The sequence below is a fragment of the Suncus etruscus genome, chromosome 15, assembly GCF_024139225.1.
Source record: "Suncus etruscus isolate mSunEtr1 chromosome 15, mSunEtr1.pri.cur, whole genome shotgun sequence".
In the NCBI taxonomy this organism is placed as follows: domain Eukaryota; kingdom Metazoa; phylum Chordata; class Mammalia; order Eulipotyphla; family Soricidae; genus Suncus; species Suncus etruscus.
Window position 1 is genome coordinate 67,531,800 of NC_064862.1, and position 23,458 is coordinate 67,555,257.

The following is a 23,458-nucleotide window of genomic DNA, read 5'->3' on the forward strand; positions in this document are numbered from 1 at the left end:
TCCTGATAGAAAGCTATCAAGCTGTCTTTATCCTGAGAGCATCCTGAAATTAGACGAAGCTTTATATCCCTGTAGTCTGAAAATTTTAGTCTTTAATTATAATATTTAGTTTATTTCCTGTTGTAATTATCATTATATTTGGTATAATATTTAGGATATTACATTTTAGGATTAAGTTTCCATTTTGCTAAGGATGAAACCTTGGTCTTTTGCTTACACTCAGATCTTTGAGCTTATCTCTTCAACCTTTTCTTTTTAATTCATTTGCTTTGTTCCCTTTTTTGTTTTGTTTTGTTTTGTTTTTGTGCCACACCCATTGACGGTTAGAGGTTACTCCTGGCTATGCGCTCAGAAATCGCTCCTGGTTTAGGGGGACCATATGGGACTCTTTGGGATTGAACCGTGGTCCATCCAAGGTTAGTGCGGGCAAGGCAGATACCTTACCTCTAGTGCCACCACTCAGGCCCTTCTATGTTCCTTTTTTATCTTTTAGATTTTCATCCCATTATTAATTTCACCTTCTAATAACTAGTTACATTTTTTTTCCCTTTACTCTTTATTGAGTGATAAAGCTCTCCAGAAATTGGGGGTGTGCACCAGCCAGTTGTGATATCCACCATTGGGGCTGGAGAGATAGCATGAGGGTAAGGCATTACCTGTCCTTGCATGCAGGACAGTGGTTTGAATCCCGGCATCCCATATGGTCCCCTGAGACTGCCAGGAGCGATTTCTGAGCATAGAGCCAGGAGTTACCTGAGCACTGCTGGGTGTGACACCCTCCCCCCCCCAAAAAAAAGTAAAAAAAAAAAAAAAGATCCACCATATATTATTGTTTTGCTAGATATATAGGACTTAATATAGTCACTTTTTTTTTATTATCTTCATATATGTGTTCAAGTTTCTGTGTTTTTCTTTTTTTGGGGGGCCATACCCAGCATTGCTCAGGACTTGTTCCTGGCTTTGCACACAGTAATTACTCCTGATGGGCTTTTGGGACAGTATGTGGCACCAGGTTTATGTGCAAAGCAAATGTCTTATCTGCCAACTATCTCTCTGGCCTTCCACTGGGGTTTCTTTTTTAGAGGTTGGGGCTCCTGGCTACTCAAATTGATATGTATGTACCCCGTGATTTGGTACTTAAACATATAATACAGTGTTCTCCTTAGATTTAGTGGTGCTTGGGTGCCATCTGGGCCATGTCTGGTGGGGCTGAGGATGAGGCATGTATTGCTAGGGATTAAAACCACTCTCAGAGGGGCCGGGCGGTGGCGCTAGCGGTAAGGTGCCTGCCTTGCCTGTGCTAGCCTAGGACGGACCGCGGTTCGATCCCCCGGCGTCCCATATGGTCCCCCAAGCCAGGAGCAACTTCTGAGCGCATAGCCAGGAGTAATCCCTGAGCGTTACCGGGTGTGGCCCAAAAACCAAAAAAAAAAAAAACAAAAAAAAAAACACCACTCTCAGAAAATGCCAGGCATTTGCTTTACTATCTGAGGTACTTCTCTGGTCCTCCCTCTGATATTTCTTCTAAAACAACTCTGTTCATAATGATATTTTTATTTTCTATTTGAAAATATTTTTGTTTCTTTTTTATGGAGGTGGGGCAGTTGGGCCATTTTTAGCGGTGCTTAGTCTTTATTCCTATGTTCAGAGATAACTCCTGGCAATGATCAGAAACTATTTGAGGTGCTGGGAATTAAATCATGTATTGCTATACTATTGCTTTGGCCCCAGTTTTGTGTTTATTTCTAAAAGAAATAACAGCTCTATATCCTAGGTAAGCATTTACTTACTTTTGAGTATTTTCAAGATAGTATTCCTTTTATTACTGTTTCTTCTGGAGTGGGGTACACCCAGTTTGCTCAGGGGTGTACTCCTGGCTCTCTGCTTAGGGATTATTCCTGATCCCTAAATCAGAATGGGGAGGGGAAGCACAGAAAAACCAGAGGGAAACATAGCCTCATGAGCCTATAATCAAACCTCAATCACCAATCCAATATCAAGATATTTTAATTATTGCTGCTTTATAATACAGTTTGTGTTACTATTTCTTCTCTTCCTTTTTTTTTTTTTTTTTTTTTTGGTTTTTGGGTCACACCCGGCAGCGCTCAGTGGTTACTCCTGGCTCTATACTCAGAAATCGCTCCTGGCAGGCTTGGGAGACCATAAGGGATGCTGGGATTCGAACCACTGACCTTCTGCATGTGGTGTTACTATTTCTTATTTAAAAAATTGGTGCTTGTTTTTTTTTGTTGTTGTTGTTTGTTTGTTTTTTTGTGTTTTTTTTTTTGGGGGGGGTCACACCCGGCAGTGCTTAGGGTTATTCCTGGCTCCAGGCTCAGAAATTGCTCCTGGCAGGCATGGGGGACCATATGGGACGCTGGATTCGAACCGATGACCTCCTGCATGAAAGGCAACCGCCTTACCTCCATGCTATCTCTCCCACCCTGGTGCTTGTTATTGTGATACATTTTTTTCTTTGGCTACTTTTCAGATTTCTTCTTTTTCCATGTTTCCAGTAGTTTAATTTTGTTGTATCTTCTTTCCTGTGAGGGAGTAATATAGTTTCTTTAATTTGTGGCTTATTTTTCTTTATTAATTTTGAGAATTTAATTCCTCTTAATACTGCTTCTTGTAAAGTCACTCTTTTCTTTTGGGGAGGAAATCTAATTACACTCTGATAATAGAATTTTCAGAGTGTCCCTCAGTCTCTTGACATTTCTCCCCTGTATTTTCTCTTAGTTCTCTTTCTCGCAGTTTGGATATATTTTACTGACTGGTTTCACTTTCTTGTAATAACACTTTCTTCTGCTCTGTTTAGGACTACTATTACATCTACCCTTTGAATTATTAAGTTTGGTTATACTTTTCAGAACTTACAGAATCTAAGTTTTAATGAAACCCACCCCCATCCCACTTTCACTGTTTGTTCCTATTGACTTTAGTGCCTGGGTCACTTGAGCGTCTGTCTGTGTTGTCTTTTTCTTTTGGTTTTCAGTTATCTGAATGTTGAATTATTGATAAATAAAATAAATCTCCAAATGATGGATTTCTTTCAGATAGGATCTGAAAAATCACATCTCCCTTTTGTTTCCAAGGTAGACATAATTTTATTATGTAACTGTCACAGGGAGTTGGTGATTGAGGTTTGATGATAGGTTCATGAGGCTGTTTCCCTCTGGTTTTTCTGTGCTTCCCCCCCCCCTTCTGTTTTGGGGCCACACCAAGTGATACTCAGAGATTACTCTTGGCTCAGTACTCTCAATACATCAGGAATTACTCCTGGTGGTGCTCTGGGTACTACATGAGATGCAAAGATAAAAAGTGGGTTGGCTGTGTGCAAAGCAAGCTTATTACTCTGGTCCCATCCCTCTTATTTTTCTTTGCTATTTGCAAGTAGTTGTTGGACCTTTAATTCATTCATCCCCAAGTGAAAGGATGGAATCGCTTTGAATTGACTTCTTACTGTAATGAGTGAGATTGCTGAAAATTCCACTTTTGATTTTCAAAGACTTTTTGTTTTGTTTTTGAAGGTCTTTGTACAACTGCAGAATTTGTTAAATTTCTTCGGGGAAAACCACGCTTTGGTAAAGTCCCATTCTTTGACTCTTTTATAGGACAGTGATACCTTCAGTCTTTGTATCACTTTCAAAATTTTCTTGCTCATTCTGCCTATAGAAAGTCTGGATTCTGAGCCTTCTTTCCCAGCTCAAGCTGCATAAATGTCATCTTTCTCTACAGTCTCTCTCTCCAGAGTCAAGGCCCTTTCAGTCTTGGCAACTTGGACTGCTTTCTAATGTGTTTTAACATTGCTTTTTAAAATGTATCAAGTTCTTGTAGTTATCAGTGGGAGTTTTAGTGAGCTGAAAACTTCATATCTAGAAACCCCTTGGGGGTTGAAGTCATGAGAAGAAATTAATCTATTAATAATGTGGTTTTACTTTTATAGTGATAGTTCTCAAAGAGTAGTTCTTATTTATATGACCTGGGAATTTATTAGAAATCCTAATTCCTAGGTGCTATCCCAGACCTCCTGGATTGGGTCTGTGTTTTAACAAGTCTTCAGATGCTTACTGATACGTAAAAATTTGAGAACTACTTTTTATAAATCACTTTTCTGACTCCTTCCTTCATTGGGCTCTGGGGTATGTATAAGGGACCAAAATAAAAGAAAACTGTCTATGTGGTGCTTTGTCAGTCTTTGCTTAACTTAATAAATAAACTTAGAAAGTTGTTCATGACTACTTGCTCTGTACCTGGCTGACTCTGGGCTATGTGCCCTAAGAACCTGGAGTGAACATGTAAGCAAGTAAAGGTAATAAAATATAAATATTCTAATACTTTTTGGGGGGATTTGGACCACACCCGATGATGCTCAGGGGTTGCTCCTGACTTGGGGGACCACATGGGATGCTGGGGATCGAACCCAGGTCCATCCTGGGTCAGCCACTTGCAAGGCAAACTCCCTACCACTGTGCTATTGCTCCGATCCCAAATATTCTAATACTATTAAGACTCTAATAGGAACCAGTGAAAACAATTCTGTAAGTGATAAAAAGAGATGTGTGTGTGTGTGTGTGTGTGTGTGTGTGTGTGTGTGTGTGTGTGTATATATATATTTTTTTTTTTTTACCATAGTCAGGTCTGAAGGTAGACAAAACAGGAGGACATCACACTTACATTCATGCAAGTCACTTTACAGTATAAAGTGCTATTTTGCCAATACAGAGTCATAAGTCAACTAGGATATGACTGTCTTGTTTGTAAAGAACAAGTGATGCTGTTCCATATCAAACTGTGGAAAATACATTATAGGTTTGTCATAATATTTATTAGGTGGTTTGTTAGTTTCTTAAGAAAGCTATAACAAATTGCCACAAACTGGGTGAATTAAAATTTTTTTATTTTGAGAAATTGGGAAATTAAAAGTAGAAATCAAGGTATCAGTAGGGCCTTGCCCTTTTGAGGGGTCTAGGGAAGATAGTTGCTTACAATTGCTTATTTTTGGGTTTTGCCCAGTGATGTTCAGGGGTTCTATACTCTTTTTTTTTTTTTTTTTAATGTTTGGTTTTTGGGTCACACCTGGCAGTGCTCAGGGGTTACTCCTGCTCTATGTTCAGAAATCACTCTTGGCAGGCACGGGGGACCATATGGGATGCCAGGATTTGAACCACTGTCCCACTGCATGAAAGGCAAATGCCTTACCTCCATGCTATCTCTCTGGCCCCAAAGGTCCTACTTTTCATCTTGTTTACTCTAATGGTTGCATTTTATATAACCATCGAACTTTATCAAAATGAGAAGTATGGTCTGTAGGGTATATTACAATTCTTTGTTATTTTTCCATTTAGTAGATTCCTGTAACCAAGGCTTAAGCAGGTTATAGAACTATTTTGTATCTAGTTTTTCCATATCCTTGGATACTTGCTATAAATTGACTTTAACATCTTAGCTGTTATGTTATCTCATTGTAGTGTTTATTGGCTTTACCCTAATGACTAATGTGGAGCATGTTTTCATGTGCTTACTAGCTATATATATATTTACAAATTGCCACCTCTTCACCTCTTTTTTTCCTTTCCTCTCCTATTCGCTTGTCCTCCTCACCAGTGTTGTACATGGGGTGAGGGCGGGACACTTCCTGCAATAAATACTTAACCCAGTTGTGTGAACCTGATGATTCAGTGCTCTTTTTTCCCCCAGTGATGTATTGGCACTACACCCAGTGGTGTTCACTTTGGGGACCATATGGGACACTGAGGATCAAACCGCTGTCTCTCCTAGGTCAGCCAAGGCAAACACCTTACCGTTGCGCCACCGCTCCAGCCCCTTAAATTCTTTTTTTTTATTATTATTATATTTTGATTTTTGTTTTTTGGGCCACACTGCCGATGTTTAGGAATCATTCCTAGATTCACTCCTAGATTGGGAGATCATATGGGATGTGGGGGAATTGAACCCAGGTTTGCTGTGTTCAAGGCAGGTGCCCTACCCACTGTATTATATTGTTTTAGCCCCTGAAGTTTTAAATTCTCTCTTCTCTTTTCCTTTTCTTTATTATAATGTCTCAGAGTTGCACATGCTTGGTCATACTCTGTGCTGTGGTACTGAGGATTATAGATGACAGTGCTGCTGTGACTGTACTCAGAATGTGAGGTAATGTGGGAGATCAAACCACAGGCTCATGCCAGCAGATACTCTACCACTGAGCAACTTCCATGCCCTACAAGTTTCTAGTTATAATTAAGTGTGCAGTTTATTTTTGCTGGGGCTGGAGAGATAGCACAGCCATAAGGCATTTGCCTTAGACGCAGAAGGATGGTGGTTCGAATTCTGGCATCCCATATGGTCCCCCGAGCCTGCCAGGAGCGATTTCTGAGCGTAGAGCCAGGAATAACCCCTGAGCGCTGCTGGGTGTGACCCAAAAACCATTTAAAAAACAAAGAAGAAGAATATTTTGCCTGAGACTGGAAAGATAGAATGACTGATAAGGTACTTGGCTTTGCATACAGCTAACTGTGCTAGATCTCTAGTACCCTGTATGGTCCACTGAGCCCCATCAGGAGTGATCCCTGGGTGTAGAGCTAGGAGTAAGCTCTGTGCCCTGCGGCTGTGGCACCAAAACAAAATTTCGTTTTGAAAAATCTAGAATCATTTTTTCTTTTGTATGTGGTTTTTTGTGTGTGTGTGTGTGTGTGTGTGTGTGTGTGTGTGTGTGTGTGTTGTTTTTCTTTTGGGGCCTTCAGAGCTCCAAAAAGCAGTGTTTGAATGTCATTCAGTGCCAGGAATCATATTCAGGGTATCACACATGCTAGGTTAATGTGCTCTACTGCTTGACTGTTTAGCCCCTATTTATTTCTTTCTTTTGCATTTAAGTGTTACAGATTTGGGATTTAATTTGTCTTTATGATTAAGGATTTTTGTTCTTCTGTATTTGTCTGTTCGATTTTCTCAGCATCATTTGTTCAAAAGACTTTTTTTTTCTATTGATGGTCTTGGCACCTTATGGAAATTGGTTAGAAATAGGTAGGATACAAGAAAATAATGTAGGCGTTATAGTAGAGGTACAGTGGAATTGGTAGTACTTTAGTTAGAGTAGACATTAATACAATGAATAAACTCGGGCCGGAGAGATAGCATGGAGGTAAGGCGTTTGCCTTGCATACAGAAGGTCGGTGGTTTGAATCTCAGCATTCCATATGGTCCCCTGAGCGCTACCGGGTATGACCCACAAACCCCCCCCCCAAAAAAAAAAAAACTATGAGTAAACTTTAAAATTTGATGCTATGTGGCTAGAACAATAGAACAGTTGCCTTGCACATTGCTAATCCAAGTTCAATTCCCAGCACTACTTAGGATCCTGAGCCTGGCAAGAATGATTCCTGAGTGCAGAGCCAGAAGTCAGCCCTGAGTATAGCTGAGGGTAGCCCTCCAAAAAATTTTATACTAATATGAAATCTTAAATGTCAGATAGTTGTTAACAATAAAGAAAAACCAGGGCGGAGAGATAGCATGGAGGTTGTTTGTTTGGTTTTTTGGGCCACACCTGGTGATGCTCAGGGATTACTAATGGCTCTGCGCTCAGGAATTACTCCTGGTGGTATTTGGTATTTGGGAGACCGACCATATGGAATGCTGGGGATCTAACCTGGGTTGGCCATGTGCAAGGCAAATGCCCTCCCCACTGTACTATTGCTTTGTTAATTTTTATTTATTTATTTTTGATTTTTGGGTCACACCCGGCAGCACTCATGAGTCACTCCTGGCAGGCAAGGTGGACCATATGGGATGCCGGGATTCGAACCACCCTCTGTCTTTGATCAGCTGTGTGCAAGGCAAACACCCTACCACTGTTATCTGTCCAGCCCCTAGCTTTGTTCATTTTTTTGTTTTTTTGTTTTTTGGGCCACACCCGGCGATGCTCAGGGGTTACTCCTGGCTGTCTGCTCAGAAATAGCTCCTGGCAAGCACGGGGGGGGGACCATATGGGACACCAGGATTTGAACCAACCACCTTTGGTCCTGGATCAGCTGTTTGCAAGGCAAACGCCGTTGTGCTATCTCTCCGGGCCCGCTTTGTTCATTTTTTAAATATATTTTATTTTTACACCTTGATTACAGATATGTTCATAGTTAATTTTGTTAATTTTTTTGTTTGTTTGTTTGTTTTTGTTTTTTGGGTCACACCCGGCAGTGCTCAGGGGTTACTCCTGGCTCTATGCTCAGAAATAGCTCCTGGCAGGCACGGGGGGGGGGGGGGGGGCATAGGGGACACCGGGATTGGAACCACCGTCCTTCTGCCTGAAAGGCAAACACCTTACCTCCATGCTATCTCTCCAGCCCCAATTTTGTTAATTTTTAATTGAAGTATTTGTTGCTGAGTTGTAGATTATTATTCTGAACATAGGGCTTAATACTTTATAGGTTTTAGAGCTAGCATATATGTACATACCAGAAGCTTTGTGGTTTTTGATATTGTTTTCTAGGTTGCTTCTCTTATTGATTTGTCATTTTTTCTGTGCAGAGAATTTGCCTTTTTGTTTTTGTTGCTTATGCTTTTGCTGTCATAGATAAGTCATTGCCAATTCCATTGTCATCCAATTTATTTACTCTTTATGCTTTCTTCTAAGAATTTTTTAGCTTCATGTCTTATATTAGGTCTTTAACTTTTTTTTTTTTTTTTTGGTTTTTGGGCCACACCCGGCGTTGCTCAGGGGTTACTCCTGGCTGTCTGCTCAGAAATAGCTCCTGGCAGGCACGGGGGACCATAAGGGACACCGGGATTCGAACCAACCACCTTTGGTCCTGGATTGGCTGCTTACAAGGCAAACACCGCTATGCTATCTCTCTGGGCCCAGGTCTTTAACTTAATGTCATTTTTTTTTTTTTCTGGTTTTTGGGCCACACCCAGCGTTGCTCAGGGGTTACTCCTGGCTGTCTGCTCAGAAAATAGCTCCTGGCAGGCACCGGGGACCATATGGGACAACGGGATTCGAACCAACCACCTTAGGTCCTGGATCAGCTGCTTGCAAGGCAAACACCGCTGTGCTATCTCTCCGGGCCCATTAATGTCATTTTTTTATTCCTTTCTCCTCATCCTTCCCACACTTAGCAGTGCTGGCTTAGTCCTGTCTCTATATTCAGTCCTGGCTGTGCTTTGGGGATCATATAGTCTGCCCCCAAAATTTTCTCTTCGTCCCCATTAATGCATATTTATATTTATAGCATTACAGTATGAGTATATTAGAAATTTGCTGTGTTAACAAAACTCTTTTTCCCTCCTCTTCTTCCCTCACTGCCTCTTCTCTTCTGTATAGTTTAAAGGTATGGGCTCTTGTTACTGTTGTTTTTCATTGCTAGAAACTTCATAGAATGATAGTAAAATTTCAATCATACCTTTATGTTTGTTATTGATTATCAGGACGAAGATGAGTCTTAAGTCTGAACGCCGAGGAATTCATGTGGATCAGTCGGAACTCCTATGCAAGAAAGGATGTGGTTACTATGGCAATCCTGCTTGGCAGGGTTTCTGCTCCAAGTGCTGGAGGGAGGAATACCACAAGGCCAGGCAGAAGCAGATTCAGGAGGATTGGGAACTGGCAGAGAGGTAAAGACTTCGCTTTATTTAACAGTAATGTAACTAAGTACATAATTCTGTCATAGTCAAGATACTTTTTTTCCTCTTCTTTTTTGAACTGTCACTATATTAGTTCAAGAATATTTTCTCCCCTTCTCAGTCAACACTTAGTGATAACTTTCAGTGCTTTCTTCACTTTGTCTTTGGCTTTTAGTTATTTTGTGTTTGGAATATGTATGAATCTTAGTTTTCTGTTTTTGTTTGTTTATTTTTTGGCAGCGCTCAGGGGTTACTCCTGACTCTACGCTCAGAAATCACTCCTGGCAGGCTCGGGGGACATTATGGGATGCTGGCATTTGAACCACCTTCCTTCTGCATGCAAGGCAAAAGCCTTATCTCTCCGGCCCTGAATCTTAGTTTTCTAGTACAGACAATAAGCTCCTTGGAATAGAAGAATCAAACTAAATGAATTTCATGGATTAGATGAGACATGGGACATGGTTCTCAGGAAACTAGTTTTCTGTTTTGGTTTTGGTGTTTTTTTTTGGAGGGGGGGGCCCATACCCAGCAGTTTTCAGGAGTTACTCCTGGCTCTGTATTCAGAAATTGCTTCCAGGGCCCGGAGAGATAGCACAGCAGCCGATCCAGGACCAAAGGTGGTTGGTTCGAATCCCGGTGTCCCATATGGTCCCCCGTGCCTGCCAGGAGCTATTTCTTTTTTTTTTTTTTTTTTTTTTTTGGTTTTTGGGCCACACCCGTTTGACGCTCAGGGTTTACTCCTGGCTATGTGCTCAGAAATCGCCCCTGGCTTGGGGGACCATATGGGACACCAGGGGATCGAACCTCGGTCCGGTCCGTCCTACGCTAGAGCTTGCAAGGCAGACACCTTATCTCTAGAGCCACCTTCCCGGCCCCTGCCAGGAGCTATTTCTGAGCAGACAGCCAGGAGTAACCCCTGAGCACCGCTGGGTGTGGCCCAAAAACCAAAAAAGAAAAAAAAAAGAAATTGCTTCTGGCTTAAGGGACCATATGGAATGCTGGGGATCTAACCCAGGTTTGACCTATGTCAGCTGTATGTAAGGCAAACGCCCTACCACTGTGCTACCACTCCGGCCCCTTTCGTTTTTTATTAATATATCCTGGTGCTATTGGGCACAGAAACATAAAATAAACTGTTGATTTTTATTTACATTCCCTGCATTTTGGTAATTTGAATTTTTCTCAATAATGAACTTTTTTTTAAAATAATGAATTTTTAAGTCAAAAGTAGTTTATATTATTTAGAAATTTATGATTATAGTAAAAAGCAAAAGATGAATGACTAATATGATGATAATATAATAGATGCCATGAATATGCTAATTATTTCCCAAAGCATTCTACAAAGGGCCTGGAGAGATAGCACAGCGGCTTTGCCTTGCAAGCAGCCGATCCCTGACCAAAGGTGGTTGGTTCGAATCCCGGTGTCCCATAAGGTCCCCCGTGCCTGCCAGGAGCTATTTCTGAGCAGACAGCCAGAAGTAACCCCTGAGCACCGCCGGGTGTGGCCCCAAAAAAACAAAAACAAAAATAAAAAAACCAAAGCATTCTATAAAATGTAAATTTTTCAATAAAGAAAGTCAGTCTGAGCTTTGACAACTTATTATATACTACATTTGTGAAATATTTAATCAGCCATATATTTGTTGAGTTATTATTGCTAGCATCAATAACGAGTTCAAAATTCATAGCACACTCTGCTTTCATGACTTCATGGGCAAACAGAAAATTTAGACATAGAACATTAACCATTTCCCCTGGTTTCTCCCCTCCCTTCCCTTCCCTTCCCCTTCCCTCCCCTCCCCTCCCTTTCCTTTCCCTTCCCTTCCCTCTCCTCCCTCCCTCCCCTCCCCTTCCCCTTCCCCTTCCCTCCCCTCCCCCCTCCCCCTCCCCTCCCCTCCTTTTTTTTTGTGTTTGTGTGGTTTTTGGGTCACACCCGGCAGTGCTCAGGGGTTATTCCTGGCTCCAGGCTCAGAAATTGCTCCTGGCAAACATGGGGGACCATATGGGACGCAGGAATTCGAACCCAACCGATGACCTGCATGAAAGGCAAACGCCTTATCTACATGCTATCTCTCCGGCTCCCCCTGGTTTCTTTTCAATTGCATTCCTGATAACTCTCAGGGTTGATACTATTTCATAAAGAAAATCAAGGTCACTAAGCATGTATCCTCTTGGCTGTCTCCTCTCTCTACATCAGGATATATTAATATTTTTCTTTATTTTTATTACTTTTTCCACCCATCCCCTATTACTTTTTAATTAATATTTTTATCTGTATTACCTTGTTTCATTTAAGAAGATAGCAGATTCCACCCTCAGACTAATACCCAACTTCTGATTTTTGTTACTGTTTCCAGTTTTTACAGTTTTTACCAGTTTTGATTTTCTACAGGGCCATGAGAGATAGCACAGCAGTGTTTGCCTTGCAAGCAGACAATCCAGGACCTAAGGTGGTTGGTTCGAATCCCGGTGTCCCATATGGTCCCCCGTGCCTGCCAGGAGCTATTTCTGAGCAGATAGCCAGGAGTAACCCCTGAGCACTGCCAGGTGTGGCCCAAAAACAAAAACAAAAACAAAAACAAAAAAAAGATTTTCTACAGTACCATTTCTCAAATTTGAACAGCTGTGAGACCAACTGGAAAACATAAAAACAATGATCATCAGGCCCGGAGAGATAGCACAGTTGCGTTTGCCTTGTAAGCAGCCGATCCAGGACCAAAGGTGGTTGGTTCGAATCCCGGTGTCCCATATGGTCGTCCCCCCACCCCCCACCCCCCGTGCCTGCCAGGAGCTATTTCTGAGCAGACAGCCAGGAGTCACCCCTGAGCACCGCCGGGTGTGACCCAAAAACCAAAAAAAAAAAAAAACAATGATCATTGGACCTTGCTATTAGTGCCTGGCCTTGGTAGATTGGGAGTGAGGCCTGAATATTTGCATTTCTAGGAACTTACTGGATGATGTGTTGCTGCTAAATGGAGAATCACACTTTGAGAACCATTCTTCTGTATACAGCTTTTTGCTTTATAAATGCCTCAAATTCTCAAGTCCAATGTCAAATCTATTCCTTTTACTTGCATTGAGATCTATATGCCTAGCATTTCTTTTTACTGTCCTTCTTTGTCAGTAATGAAGTTATTATTTAGTCTGATAAAAAAATATCGGAGTTATTTTTAATTTCTTCTTCACCTCCCACATCATAACTGATTGACCACAGTCTGCTTATTCCAGCTCAGGAAAGTCTTTTGAATTTCATCTCCTATTTCCCAGTTTGTTACATACTCACACTTAAATCTCAGTCTTATTTATTTAATTTATTTGACTTTGGGGCCACACCCAGCAGCACTCAGAGGTTACTCCTGGCTCTACATTCAGAAGTCACTCCAGCAGATTTGGGGACTATATGGGATGCCAGGGATTAAATCTAGTTCAGCTGAGTGCAAGGCAAACACCTTGCTTCGGCCCTTGTAATCTTTTATTAAAGTTTTATTGGGGCTTGTAGTGCTGGGATCTTTAGAATTATTCCTGTTAATACTTGCTCTGGTGCTTGTGGAGCATGACCTTCTGGTACTCTGATCAGATGACATCAGAGTCAACCCATCAGTGTTTTAGAAACAGCTTAGACAGTGCTTGGGGGCCACCACCCTACAGCAGACAGGTTTAGGCACAATGTGCCTACTTTCTGGTACTGAAGCTCAAATTTACTAGATCTCCACAACTCCTTAGGTTGTACACATGAATCTGTATCATCTACTGCTGTAATAATGGTAACTTACTGTGTTATAGTCTAAGGAAGTTCCCTATAACATGATGAAATTTGAAATGAGATTGGGCATTGGACATTCAAAGCTAAATTACATTACTGCCACTTGTAACTAGCTGTGCATCCAATGTTTATCATCACCATCAGTGTTCTGACTACATTAAACTTGCTCCAAAACAAAAATTTTGTGCCTTTAAATTTGTAGCTTCCTATTCTAGAACACCCTTTAACTTGGTGATATCTTCGTTATACTTTTAATGCTAGTTTAAGTGTCAGTTATAAACTTTCTAGCAGATATATTAGTTCTTCCCTGTATTCTTTTTTTGTTTGTTTGTTTTTGTGCCACACCCAGTGAGGCTCATGGGTTACTCCTGGCTATGTGCTCAGAAATCGCTCCTGGCTTGGGGGACCATATGGACACTGGGGGGATCAAATCACAGTCCGTCCTAGGCTAGTGCATTTAAGGCAGACACCTTATGGCTTGCGCCACTGCTCTGACCCCTCTTCTCTGTATTTTTATAGCACTTGGGTTTTACTCTCTGACACATATGGAAAATTTTTATTTAGCTCTTTTTTCCCTCTCAGTTAAGCTTGTGACTTTCTTTCATGTACCTAATATAATTGTTAAGTTAATATGATCTTTTGTAGCATGTTAGGATAGCATCATGTTAGAGATTTCCAATCTATTTGATATATTTATCCTCAAGCTCTACAATTTTCAGATCTTTCTTAATTTTTTTCATGAATCACAGACTTCAACGCGAGGAGGAGGAAGCCTTTGCCAGCAGTCAGAGTAGCCAAGGAGCTCAGTCCCTCACATTTTCAAAGTTTGAAGAAAAGAAAACCAATGAGAAGACCCGCAAAGTTACCACAGTGAAGAAATTCTTCAGTGCTTCCTCCAGGGTTGGATCAAAGAAGGGTAATTTTCTGATTTTTTTTTTCCTGTGCTCAAATGAGATGCAGAGTAAATCCTTATTGCACATAAACTCATTTTATTAATTTTGTAACCTTTCTATATATAGCAATCTAGATTTGAAATGGAAATTTTAGAGTTTTAGGGTCAGATAAATCTGAAGCCAAAAATCTCCTTTAAGGGCCAAAGTGATAGCACAGTAAATAGAGTGTTTGCCATGCAAACAGCTGATCTGGGTCCAATCCCCAGCATCCCATAAGATCCCCCGAGCCTACCAGGAGTAACCCCTGAGTGCTGCTGGGTATGGCCCAAAATAAAAAAAAAATAAAAAAACAAAAAAGTTCTCCTTTCTGGAAACTGATCTACAGAAGCTTTATTTATTTTCTAGGAAGAATAAAAAAGAATTGAAATACAGAGTTGTTTTCCCCCCTTTTCTTTTTCGCTTTTATTTTTGTTTTTAAGCCACATCTGGCAGTGCTAATGCTTACTCCTGATTCTGCATTCAAAGATTACTTCTAGCCATGCTCAGAAATCATGTGTGGTGCCAGCGATCAAACCCCAGGTCAGCTGCTTGCCAAGGCAAGTGAGTTGCTTACCATACTATTTCTCTAGCCCTGCATAGTTTTCTTTAATCTTGGTAGATAATTTATATTTTTCTACCTTTAATTTTTGAGTCCTGGATTCTCCTTTGTATAACTTCCTAACCATATTTTATCAAAAATGGCTAATTATAAACGTGATGAAGTTATCTTAAGAGATTTCTCTCAGAATATACTTGAGAAACTGCTTAGATCTTGTATAAATATATAGAGAACATAGAAGAAAGGCTCACTTTGATCATTTAGAGAGATAAAAGTAAGCATAGGTAGATATTTTCTTATGTCTTTTTGAAGGATGGAGATGAAGGGGTGGGTTCACTATACCCAGCAATGCCTAGTGCTTAATCCTGGTTTTGTACTCAAGAATCACTCTCAGTAGGGCTCAGAGAACCATATGAGGTCCAGATATCAACCCAGGTGGGCTGTGTGCAAGGCAGTTGCCTTATCTACCCCCCCTCATCCTACTTCTTAAAAGATCTTTTAACCAGCAAAAGGATTGTTACCAGTGATCAACTAGCTAATCTGAAGTGACAGGGAAAGGAGCTCCATTGGTAAGGCTTAGTCTCTGAATGAAACTGGTGGTAATCAGATGTAAGCAATACATTAGCATTGATAAGGGAGACTGGGAACCAAAGCTGATGTTACCAGAAGAACTGCTCTCTTAGAGCCTACCTTCATCACTCTCCCCCAGCCTGGGAGGTTGTAGTGGTTTTTATCTGCCTCAAAGTAGTGGAATAATAGTGATTAATGAAATTCCTTAAGGTCATTGCTTGTCTTTTCAAATTTAATTTCTACTGTTTTTCTTTATCTTTTTTTTTTTTTTTTGGTTTTTGGGCCACACCCTGTGACGCTCAGGGGTTACTCCTGGCTATGCGCTCAGAAGTTGCTCCTGGCTTCTTGGGGGACCATATGGGACGCCGGGGGATCAAACCGCGGTCAGTCCTAGGCTAGCGCAGGCAAGGCAGGCACCTTACCTCCAGCGCCACCGCCCGGCCCCTGTTTTTCTTTATCTTTCTGATAAGATTTTCAGGTTTTCCTTTGCTCTTGTTATAGCCACTTTCTATTGCAGTAATCACTTAGGAGATTAAATTAAGAATGTTTTTACGGGGCCGGCGAGGTGGCGCTAGAGGTAAGGTGTCTGCCTTGTAAGCGCTAGCCAAGGAAAGGACCACGGTTCGATCCCCCGGCGTCCCATATGGTCCCCCCAAGCCAGGGGCAATTTCTGAGCGCGTAGCCAGGAGTAACCCCTGAGCATCTAACGGGTGTGGCCTAAAAAAAAAAAAAAACCAAAAAAAAAAAAAAAAAAAAAAAAGAATGTTTTTACTCAGATTTATTAGAAGGTTGGTAACCAGGGTTGTTTAAAAGCTTAAACTTTGTAGTCACTCCGGTTTGATTCTTTACTATTTATTGGCTGTTTGACTTCATCTCATTAAGGCAACCTCATCTCATTAAGCCTTGCCTATTTCAAGGTGCTAATTTCTCTCAAAGGCATGTTATGAGGATAATGAGTTGGTTTTGTGTAAATTTATTTAATTATATTTCTGTCAAGAATTTAATCACTGCTTGACATGAATGTTAACTATTTTAAAATATGTTTTTATTTATCTTAATTTAAAAATGTTTTTTTGGTTTTGGGCCATACCCAAAGGTGCTCAGGACTGACTCCTGGCTCTTCGCTCAGGGATCACTCCTTACTGGGCTCTAGTGATTATATGTGATGCCTAGGATTAAACTTGGGTAAACCACATGCAAAGCAAGCACCTTACCTACTTGCCCCCAAATATATATGGTTTAGAGTAAGTCTGATTATCTTAAAAAAGAGCTCTAGGGTATTTATTACAGTTGTTCATTCCTTTTTCGTTTAAATTATATAACTTGATTTGGGAAAATTCTATTAATCATATGAATGTATGCTCTGTGGAAAAATGGTATATAACAAGTAAAATAATAAATTATAAAACTCATTTGCAAATGGTGGTATAAAGGCTTACAAAATAAGGTTATCTTTTTTTTGGGGGGTGGGGGTTTGGGTCACACCCGGCAGCGCTCGGGGTTACTCTGTTTCTACACTCAGAAATCGCTCCTGGCAGGCTTGTGGGACTGTATGGGATGCCGGGATTCGAACCATTCGTCCTTCTGCATGCAAGACAAACACCTTACCTCCATGCTATCTCTCCGGCCCATAAGGTTATCTTTTAAGAATATTCCAAGTGATTTTTATTTTGGAAACATTCACATGTGATCAATCAACTTCCATTACCAGTGTCCCCATACTCCGCATCACCCCCCCCCCCACTTTCACTCCCTGCTTGCTACCTTAACAGGCATATTCCAAAGTCTGACTTTGCAGCTTAGATTACATGTTATCAGTGTTGTTGAGTCTGTACTTTGGGTGTGTAGCTATACTTCTCTCCCACATAACCAATGTAATGGAAGCCTTGCCCCCTGTTTTCTCATTATTTGTCTTTCTCATATTCTTTCTTCTGCCTTGATTTCTTTCCTTCCCTGTGTTTTTTCTCCCTAAGCTCTGGCATCAAGGGTGATTCTTTGCTACCTTACATCTCTGTATCCAGTTTTTCTATATGCCACAGAAAAGTGAGCTTATCCTTTATTTTCCTTTCGGCTTACTTCATTCAACATGATATTTTCCAGTTCCATCCAGGTTGCAGCAAATTACATTATTTCATTGATCCTTGCAACTGCATATTCTGTCATGCACATACACCACATCTTTATAATCCATTCATCTGTTTTCAGACACCTAGGTTGATTCCATATCTTAGCAACTGTATTTATTGCAGCAATAAATAATGGTGTTCATATGTCCTTTTAAATGAATGCTTTTAAGTCTTGGGGGTAAATAACTAAAAGTGGAATTTCGGGGTCAGGTGGCAGCTCAGTTCTAAATTTACTGAGGATTCTCCATATCGTTTTCCACAGGGTTGAGCCAGCAACATTCCCATAGCTAGTGGGTGAGCTCTTTTTTCACTATGTTCCTGCTAGCACAGATTGTTCCTACTATTTTTATAATAGGCCATTCTCACAGATGCTATCAAAATTGTTATTTGGATTTGGATTTCCTTAGTGATAAGTGATGCTGAGCACCTTTTCATGTATCTAATGATTAATTTTTGTATCCATTATTCTATAGAAATGCTTATTTTTGTGTTTTGTTTCATGTGCTGCAACTTGACTGAGTTTGTTGATTAAATTCAGCAGTTTCTTTGTTGATTTTTTTTTTTTTTTTTTTTTTTGGTTTTTGGGTCACACCCGGCAGTGCTCAGGGGTTACTCCTGGCTGTCTGCTCAGAAATAGCTCCTGGCAGGCACGGGGGACCATATGGGACACCGGGATTCGAACCAACCACCTTAGGTCCTGGATAGGCTGCTTGCAAGGCAAACGCCGCTGTGCTATCTCTCCGGGCCCTCTTTGTTGATTTTTAAGAAATCTTTCCTTTAAAAAAATTAATGTTGTTATCATTATTGCAGGGGCCACTACCAACAATATAAGGGACTGCTAAGGCAATATTCAGTGATGCTCAGGACCACATGGTACCAGACCAACTAGGGAGGGGTAAAATTTATGAAAAACTATGTCTGCCTCTTGAGCTATGCCCCCATCACAGTTAGGATTTTGAAAACATAAAATTACATCATTTTCAAATAGAAAATGTTTATCTGTGTCCAGTAGGAGTGTTGCATTGTGTTTTGTTTTTCCAATAGTAACAGGGTAGGGAGTGTTCAGTTTGTAACCTAATAGTTTTCTATCCCAGAAAATGGTCATGTATATTTGAGAAGAATGTTCTGCTGTTTCTGGATAGAACATTTTGTATGTCTGTTAGGTCCATCTTTTATATATTATGTTGTTCAGATCTGCTGTTACCTTATTGATTCTTTGGAATACATTATTGAGAAATAAGTATTAAAGTCTGCAAATATTGTTGGTAACTGTTTTCTTTAAGTGGTTTTGCTTCATTTACTGCTCTGATTTGGGCACATATATTTACAATTGTCTTATCTCCTTAATGTATTGACATGTTTGTTTCTTTTTACTGTTATTGAATCTGTTTTGATTGATAAAAGAATAGGGTCTTTTTCTGGTTTTCTTGAAAAATTTTTTATCTCTGCTCTCTCTATATTTTTTAGTCTCTTCCTATTTCTGTTTTGATGACCAGGGATACATACACTCTGTTGTGGTGCTTATTAGGGTTACAGATAAATTGATTCTCAGTGAAGTGGCACACTTTTTAGGTAAAATGCTTGTACAGTTGCTTGCCTGGGGTTGCACTAATTTCATTGTACTCACATACATTCAGGTTATAGTGAATTCTGGCGATCACTGTGGTACCCATGTACATGCTCTGAGAGTTGAATTCCTGGCTACAGGGCTTGCTTATTGTTAGTTGTGGTGCTTGCATCTTTGTACCAGAGACTATCTACTTTTGCTGTGCCAGGGGTCCTTGTTAACCAAATTGTCAGGTTCATATAAGTAGCACTAGGATTGAATTCATGGTTTCACCCTTTGCAAAGTGACTGCTTTTTATTTTATTTTTATTCGTTGACTTTTGGGCTGTATCTGGCTATGCTCAGAGAGCACTCCTAAAGGTTCTTGAAGACTTTATGGGGTGCTGGGGATTGAACCAAAGTTAGCCACAAGCTAAAGGCAAGGACTTAACCTTTGGACTCTCTCTCCAGCCCATTAAATGTTTTTTGTTTGGTTGGTTTTGAGGGGGGGAGGGTGTGTTACTTTAGTGGTGCTCAAAGGTTTCTACAGTTCAGTGCTCAGGGATCACTCCTGGTAGAACTTGGAACCTTATGCTGTGCTGGTGATCAAACCAGGGTAAAGCACAGGCAAATGTAAGAGCTTTAACACCTGTTCATATCTCTTTTAACCCATCCTTCTTTTAGCCCCTGAGTCATCCCCTGAACCCCCGTCAATCTTTAAGGCAAAGTACATTTCTTATGTCAGCACATCTTTTTTTGGTGGTGGTGGGGGCGCACTGGCAGCTACTCCTTGGCTCTGCAGTCAAAAATTACTCCTGTCAGGCTGGGGGACCATATGGAATGCCAGGGACCAAACCAGATCGATCATGTGCAAGGTAGACACCCTACCCACTGTGCTATAATACTCTTGCCCCACAGTTTTGAATTTTGTTTTTTAAATCCTATGTCCTGATTGGAGAATTTAATACTTTTACATTTAAATTAATTAAAGGTAAAATTTAAATTTTACCTTATATTAATCATGGGTATTTTACTCCTACAAATAGAAAATTAGAGGATGCATCTCAGAATTAGGTGGCTTAGAATGTGATCAGACACCTAATGATAGCTCTTTCTGAGAATGCTTACAACTCTGCCTGAATCATTCTGCTACTTTGGATGCATTCTTTCCCTTGAAACTTGGTAGGAACTTGAAAACTGAATGGTGAGTGGACTGGAGAGATAGTAAAGAGGTTAAGGTGTTTGCCTTACACACCTGACCCTGGTTTGATGCCTCACACAGTATTTGGTCTCTTGAGCCCTGCCAGGATTAATCCTGAGTACCTAGCCAGGAGTAGGACCTAAACACTGTTAGGTTGACCCCCAAAACAAAACACAATAAAAGCAAAGTACTTGATCTTTGTTAAAAGGAAAACAAATGATTTAATCTTTATCCTCATAAACAATTAGTCTGATATTTTGGGCAAATAAAATGGGAATTAGCATGACTATATTAATATTTCAAAATTGTATTAGTACTCCTATTGATTGCTACTTGTATACTTTATGAACTTATGCATCTGAAAAAATTGTTCAAGTTAGCACTGTTTAGCATTAATGATTACACATAGTTCAAAGCATATTTAATTTGGTTCAAATTAAATTCTATTTGATCAAATTTTATTTGACTAGGAATATCTTTTGGATCATTATTTTTGAGCTCATATACTTTCTACTTGTACAATAGATTTAACTTGCTTTAAAGAAAGTTGCTTAAATATTTAAACATAAAGTAAATTCATTTAACTTTGATTAAGCATAATCTAACGTCTTAATTTAGATACTTAAAGTAATCTATGCATGGATCTTCTTTGTAATGAATGAAATTTATTATGCTTCATTTCTAACAGAAATTCAAGAAGCAAAAGCTCCCAGCCCTTCTATAAACCGGCAAACCAGCATTGAAACGGATAGAGTGTCCAAAGAGTTCATAGAATTCCTCAAGACCCTTCAAAAGACTGGCCAAGAAATCTATAAACACACCAAGCTGTTTTTAGACACAATGCATTACAAAAGGGTAGGTTGAGATTAATCACTTTAGGAATACAGAATTTTCATTTTAGAAATGGTTTTAGAGATAATTAGTGTAATTTTATCAGTTTACACTTGAGAGAATCAAGATCTAGAGAAATATAAGAAATGTCACTGAACCAGCTTAAAAGCCTTTGACTCCCAGGCTAGTACTTTTCCACTGCTACTCAAGGGTGTTTGGTTCTTCATTACACGGAAAGTCTGACATCACAGACACTTGTGTATGTTAGTAATAATCAGCCTTCCTTCCCAACTTGTTATTTTGTATAATATAACCTGCCTGGAAAATTATATTATACCCCAAACTCTAATAAGCAGTTGCTAGATTAGAAGCACTCATTTTAGGATTCTTTTGTTTGGGCTTTGCTTTGTGCTTTTTTTAAATTTATAGTGTTTGCACATTAGGTTTTGGTACTTGCACACTTAAGGTACTTAGTGAGGTTTGCTTGTTTTTTTTTGTTTTTTGTTTTTTTTTTGTGTGTGTGTGTGTGTGTGTGAATTTTACACATGTCCTTGCTGGGTCAAGCACTTGTTGTTGACACATGCAACTTATGGCTATAGTGCTAATAACTAGGGATTGCTGCACTGGTAATACATATGCTCTCTGAGATTGACCTTCCTGGTTGTGGCAATTACATATCTTAGTTGTGTTTGCATCCCTCTTTGTCATAGTCAAATACATACCTGGCTGTGGTTTAGTCAGGAATGGTTTATAGCACCAGTGATCACAGCATAACTGCCAGACTCAAACAGCATTTAGCACATGTAGTACAATTGGGATTTGAACTCACATCCATATATTTGCAGGGCTGGCATTCTACCCCTGAATTTATTTTACTCTGGATTTTTGTCCACATCTTTAATTTTTCTTTCCTTACTCAAATAAAGGAAATTAAGATTTTGAAAGGCACTTTCACAAGTACCTAGTTCATTGCTTTTATGTTTTATAGATGGCAAAGTTGAGAGCCAGAAAGAAAAGTGACTTTTCCAAAAAAGAAAATGTCAGAACCAGACAATGTCTGATTCAGAATTTGTGTTTTCTGTATGTGTGTTTGGATGATAATTTCTAGCTCATAATTTCATTGGGATATTTAATAAGGTTTCCTGTAAAAATATACTTTGGTAATATTAATTATTTATATTTAATACGTATTAAATTCAGAATTGCCTATAAAAGTTTTTTTTCTGTGAAGAAAAAAAATTAAGAGAATTAGAGGGGACCGGAGAGATAGCATGGAGATAGGGCATTTACCTTTCATGCAGAAGGACAGTGGTTCGAATCCCAGCATCCCATGTGGTCCCCCAAGGCTTCCAGGAGCTATTTCTGAGCATAGAGTCAGTCAGGAGTAACCCCTGAGTACTGTGCCAGGTGTGTGACCCAAAAACAAACTAAAAAACAAGAAAAGAGAATTAGGAAATAAAGAAAATTGGGGCCGGAGAGATAGCATGGAGGTAAGGCATTTGCCTTTCATGCAGAAGGTCATCGGTTCGAATCCCGGCGTCCCATATGGTCCCCTGTGCCTGCCAGGAGCAATTTCTGAGTATGGAGCCAGGAGTAACCCCTGAGCACTGCCGGGTGTGACCCAAAAACCACACACACAGAAAAAAAGGAAAATAAAGAAAATTAATTGCTTAACTATAGTCCAGCTATAGTCAGAGATTACTAGTCTAGTAAGCAGTTAATTTCTGCCAAAATAGATTTAATTCTGAATTCATTGGTAAAGTAAAAAGAAAATTTACTTTCCTGCTTTTTGCTATATAATAGCACTGAACCCTCTATTCTCTTTATTGGTAAGCAAATGGACATTTGTTAAATATTTGTCTAAATAGACATTTAGAGTTATAGCAAGATGATACTGATTTCTTGGCAATGACAAACTCACTCAGTATAGAAAAATTCAGAGTTAATGCAACAGTTTTTATATTTTTGTTTTGGGGCCACACCCGGTAACGCTCAGGGGTTACTCCTGGCTATGCGCTCAGAAGTTGCTCCTGGCTTGGGGGACCATATGTAACGCCAGGGGATCGAACCTCGGTCTGTCCTAGGCTAGCGCTGGCAAAGCAGACACCTTACCTCTAGTGCCACCGCACTGGCCCCAACAGTTTATATTTTTATTAGAAGTAAAAACTAAGTATTTATAGTTATTTATCATCCATATGAAATGTTTACAGAATATTTTTACTGTATAACAATTTAGTTGACATATTAAAGTGATCCCTGAGCATAGCCAGGAGTAAATCCTGAGCATAGATGAATGAGCCACCCAAACCAAAATAA

General features: G+C 39.9%; 1 protein-coding gene across 2 annotated transcripts in view; it reads left to right on the top strand.

Annotated features, from left to right (window-relative positions):
• RABGEF1 (RAB guanine nucleotide exchange factor 1) overlaps positions 1 to 23,458 on the top strand; it is a 60,386-nt gene that overhangs the window by 10,042 nt on the left and 26,886 nt on the right. The window contains exons 2-4 of one of the 2 annotated variants that reach the window (XM_049789521.1): positions 9,418 to 9,603; positions 14,128 to 14,294; positions 21,000 to 21,166. In XM_049789521.1, the coding sequence (XP_049645478.1) occupies positions 9,425 to 9,603; positions 14,128 to 14,294; positions 21,000 to 21,166 (513 nt within the window). In that variant the 5' untranslated portion in view covers positions 9,418 to 9,424. Of the gene's footprint in view, positions 1 to 9,417; positions 9,604 to 14,127; positions 14,295 to 20,999; positions 21,167 to 23,458 lie in introns of those variants that run through there. The other variant, XM_049789522.1, reaches the window with a different exon arrangement.